Consider the following 4,975-nt stretch of genomic DNA (forward strand, 5'->3'; position numbering starts at 1 on the left):
GGGCCGCTATGATCGAGGTGAAGAAGGACGAGGCGGACCACGACGGCGGCGGCCCCCCCTACGACACGCTGCACATCTACGGCTACGAGGGCTCCGAGTCGATCGCCGAGTCCCTCAGCTCGCTGGGCACCAATTCTTCCGACTCCGATGTGGATTACGACTTCCTCAGCGACTGGGGGCCCAGGTTCAAGATGCTGGCGGAGCTGTACGGCTCGGACCTGCGGGAGGACCTGGTGTATTAGGGAGCTGCCGCCCTCCAGGCCTGGGGCCCAAGCCTGCAGCAGCCCAGGCCAGTCGGACACCTGGCATCCAGCCCTCCAAAAATGGCACTGACTCTAGCCCAGCACTCCTGCCTTGGCCCCCAGAGACCCTGGGGTTGCAAACTCCAGGTCCCGGAAACATCCAGGAACTTACTTCAGTGCCAGTCGCCCCCGTCGTGCCTGGAAATCCAGGCAGAGCTCTAGCTGGGCTCCACGTCACCTGTGCCCCAGGCCACAAGGGCCACCCAGAGGCTTTCTCTGTCACTATAAGGCTGTGCTCACCCCCTGGGGATGCTGAAGAGGTCCTGGTGCTGTCTACCTGGGGACAAGCGGCTGGTGGCATGACCACTGCAGTGAGACCGGCCTCCCAAGGAAGGCTGCAACTGTCCAGCAGGCCTGCTTCCACTCCCTCACCCCTCCCCAACGCCCCCCACGCCCACCGCCGTTCCCCAAGTCCCGCAAGAGGGAGAAAGGGGCCACAGGTGGCAGCTCCTGGCTTTGGGTCCTGAGGTGACTTCTGCCACACCAGTGACTGTGCTGCACTGGGCGCCGAACCACTCTGCCAGATTCAGGGAAAGGGCTGGTAGAACTCAGAAGCAACTGTGAATTTATCCTGGAGGGACGGGGGAGACCACGTGTGGGGGTCAGAGCGGGAGGATCACCTCTCCCTCACCCCCTCTGGAGAGGGCCTGGCATCGTTGAGACCCTGGTGTGTCCACACTCCTTCACACCCCTCCAGTCTGGCCTGTGCCGAGGATTCATGTCCTGGAGCAGAAGACCTCACGCCGTCTCCGTCTCACCTGGTCACCCTTCATGCTCTTTCTTCTTTCTCTCTGTCTACTCCTAACCTCCTGATTTTGAGGCACCCAAGATGTGGCCCTCAGTGAATCTGGCCAACGCCCTAACCCAAATGTGACTGCGTGACGGAGCCGTGCCATTTGCCTTCACACCTCGCTCTTGCCACATCTCAGGGATCCATCCCTCAGGCACACTCTGCAGAAGGCAAGGCCCCCACCCTGCCCAAACTCTGTGGTCATCGGTGCAGCTCCCGCTTCAGCCTCCTGTGGGACCTTCCACTGCAAACCCGCTTGGGGAAGTGGTGTCAGTCAACAGCGAGCGGCAGGGAAGGAGGCGATGTTCCAGCTCACCCTCCATCGTGGGACAGAGGTTCTCTCTCTGGGCAAGGCTGCTGGCCCTGCAGGGGATTGTAGATACAACTGACATATTTTTAGCTAAATAACTAGTTTTTCATAATTTTTTTTTTTACTAATAATACTTACAAGTTTCTAGCTCTCACGACATATAGAATAAGGATTTTTGCATAATAACCAGGTTGCTCTTTAGGTTAACCATTTTAATTCTGGTTCTTTACTGGATAAACAATTCCTGTCACCTGTTTCCTGTCACTATAGTAATTGCTCTACAGATAATGACTATATATTGGCCACGATGGTGCATGACACGTACTGTATTTTTTTTATACCTAAATAAAGAAAACTATTGGAATTCTTCCATTGTAAGAGCTGAAAGAGCTCGTATGAAATACACATACACACACACACACACACACACACACACACACCTGCCATTGTCAATATCAGAGGATCCCAGGGGTAAAGGGACATTTGTATTCAGGGTTCTCGAGATATCAACCCCAGAAGAGGGATCGAAGAGGTGAAGACTAGCAGTACCACCTACTTCAGTGTCCTCTCCTGGACAAGCTCCAGCCCTCCTTCCCCGGGGCTCTGAAGTGGGCTTGCAACAGTGTTGCATTTCTCAAATAAAGAGCAAGGGTCTTTCCTGGTGGTTGCGTGGCCTTACACACATATGTGGCCTTTGAGATGGCTAGGAATATGCCAGAGCTTTTCAAGCCTTCTCTATATTACTCATTTCCCAGCTTCCCCTTTTAAAATGTGTGTCCAGGCAGGAGCCAGCAGATGGTGTAATGGTTATATCGCTGGACTCCCACGTAGTCAACCACAGTTCGAGTCCCAGACAAGCAACTGAAAACTCACGCTGCGTGTGTGTGCATGCATGCCCAAAATCCTGAGAGGAGAGTGGAGTAGAATGGATTATGGTGTGGCCATCCCCCCTGGGGGGTGATTTCTCGCTTTCTGTCTCTATGTCTCTCTAGTGAGCACATAAGTCCTATAGCAAAAATCTCTCTCTAAAAAAGAAGAAGAAGAAGTAGAAGAAGAAGAAGAAAAGAGTGTCCAGCTTCCAGTTGGCCCCAGCTGTTACTATGCCTCCGGCAGCTGCAATGTTAAACTATTGCCACTGATGATTTTCAACAAATGCCCCTCACCAGGAAAAAGGCTGTTTGCATCTAGTGAGCTCCAAGTCAGGTAAAATATTAATAAATGTAGCTTTCTAAGTGGGGTCTTCCAGGAAACCACCAGAGAAATCAAGTAATGATGTTGTTTGGGAGCTGGACTTGGGAGGAGCGCCAGCTCTGTCCTTTCCGTCCAGCATCATAGCCATCACAGTGTTCGCTGCAATTGCAGACCTACTGGATGTCAAGGCTACCACAGCGTGGGGAAAGGGGATAAGACGAGGGTGAGTTAAAACATTACAAAGCTTGGCTATGTCGCTGGACTCCCATGTAGTCAACTGCAGTTCGAGTCCTGGACCCGGTGGCTTAAACTCACGCCAGGCGCGTGTGCGTGTGTGCCCAAGATCCCGAGAGGAGAATGGAGGAGAAGGGATTGCGGCGTGGCCATCCCCCCTGGGGGGTGATTTCTCGCTTTCTGTCTCTCTGTCTCTCTCTTTCTGGCGAGTGCACACACCCTATGGCAAAAACCTCTCAAAAAGAAAAACATTACGGAACTCACTGTTCTTACCAAAACATAGCTCTTTTTCTTGAGTGGACACTCCCCAGAGTGTTCAAAGTTTTGGGTTAATTTCCAGAGTTCTGAACAAGTTGAGTTTGAGCAGTTTTGCCAATACTCTCCTTGCTCGTGTGGAGGAAGAGAGCTCCTTGCTCTGCCATTTTTGCTGGTGGCATCCCCTGGGATTGGTTTTCAGGTTTAGTTTGATTCATGGAAGAGAGTACACGAGAGCACACATATGCATGGGACGACATGAGGGACAAGCACCCCTGACGGGGTACAGGATCTCAGCATGCCCACCCCCCTCCAGCTCATCAGCATCTTGGGCACACACTCCTGGTGTGTTTTCTGGGCACCGAGTGATCTGAACCAGTGCAGTTCAGCACAGTACCGCCTGCACCGCCGAGGCTGGACCTAGGGCGGCTTCTGAACTTGTTTTTTCCACCTGTCTCCAGGGCCCACTCCCTGAGTCCACAGTTGTCCAAACCCTGGAGCTCGTGAGATTGCTCACTACCCTCTTCTCCAAGAAGGCTCCCAGGTCCCAACTTGCCTCCAGACAGTGTCTGTTACCCCCCCCACCCCCAGTCCTCACGTGGGACCTGAAGTAGGAGGAATGATCCTGACGAGGGCAAAGGGCACGCCTCTGAGTTGTGAGATTTCAGCAGATGTCAAGACAAAGCACAAACTCAGTGGCATTTCACATAGGGCCAAGGCGAGACTCAGGAAGGGGTGCCAGGTGGCCAGAGCCACACAGCAAGTTATAGGCAAAAATGGGGTTAGAACTCTCCATTCTGGCTTCCTAGCTCCCAGGAAAACGTGGATCTGCAGGTGGTTTCTCCATATTGGAGATCCAAGCTGGAGATTGGGCCACAAAAGCCCCGTTCACGGCAGTTGCGCTGATTCTGGAGAAATGACCACTAGAGGGCGCGCTGTGTCCACAGCTCAGTCCTGGCCGGCATCCCTGAGTGCCGCTCCCTACCATCCCCGCTTAGTCCACAGGGAGGCTCTGAGGGTCCTCCTGGGTGACAGGCCTTGACTGGAATAATCAGGGACCTAGTTCCCTGACTTCCCCGGATGACGAGGTACCTGAGTCTTCCAGCAGCCTTCTGGCACTGACTCTCATCTCAAGGGAGTAGCTATCCCTGGCAGCAGAATCTGGGGCTTGTGAGGGTCACAGTGAACTTCATGGTCCTTCTCTACACCCGGGCCCCACGCCTCAGTGTCCTGCAGTGGCTCTGGGCCAGAAAGACCTACAGTCCTTGAATGCCCTGGTTCCAAGAGACTCCTGAGTCAAGACGCCATATGACAAATCCCACTGTCTTTGAGGTGACAGTTGATTCTCTTAGCCTTTCAGGCAAAATCTAGACCACCCAACAATCCCCTTCTTCCTGCAGGATGTCTCTGCCACAGTTGAGTTTCAGCATTGTTTACAAAGCAAGAAATCGTAAACAATGTTATGTCCAACAATAAAACATTAGTTAGGTAAATTATGATAGACCCATAAAGTAATACTGGGCAGCCATTAAAAATGATGTTGTGGGGCCAGCAGGTGGCATAAGGTGCTGGACTTCCACATGGCCAGCCACGGTTCAAGTCCTGGACCCCGAGGCTTGAAACTCAAGCTGGGTGCGTGTCCAAAATCCCAAGAGGAGAACAGGGAAAGGAGTGAAGGTGTGTCCATCCCCCTGGAGGGAGATTTCTTGCTTTCTGTCTCTCTTTCTGTTTCTCTGGCAAGTGCACAGGTCCTATAGCAAAAAATCTCTCAGGGAAAAAAAAATCCATGATATTGAACTGAATTCAAGGTCAAGCAAAAAAAGCAAAACCCAATGCATTATTTACAGCCAGATACTTTGTTTTTTACTAGTAGATATCCAACTCCAGGAATTT

At 52.4% G+C, this 4,975-nt stretch overlaps 1 protein-coding gene across 1 annotated transcript in view; it reads left to right on the forward strand.

Annotated features, from left to right (window-relative positions):
• The window catches only part of CDH5 (cadherin 5), a 40,831-nt gene extending 39,062 nt beyond the window's left edge, over positions 1 to 1,769 (forward strand). Inside the window, exon 13 of the mRNA XM_027774631.1 lies at positions 9 to 1,769. Within this exon, the coding sequence (XP_027630432.1) occupies positions 9 to 242 (234 nt within the window). The 3' untranslated portion in view covers positions 243 to 1,769. The remainder of the gene's footprint in view (positions 1 to 8) is intronic.
• The last annotated feature ends 3,206 nt before the right edge of the window (positions 1,770 to 4,975 follow it).

Source organism: Tupaia chinensis, unplaced genomic scaffold (genome assembly GCF_000334495.1).
Source record: "Tupaia chinensis unplaced genomic scaffold, TupChi_1.0 Scaffold000463_1, whole genome shotgun sequence".
NCBI classification, from domain to species: domain Eukaryota; kingdom Metazoa; phylum Chordata; class Mammalia; order Scandentia; family Tupaiidae; genus Tupaia; species Tupaia belangeri.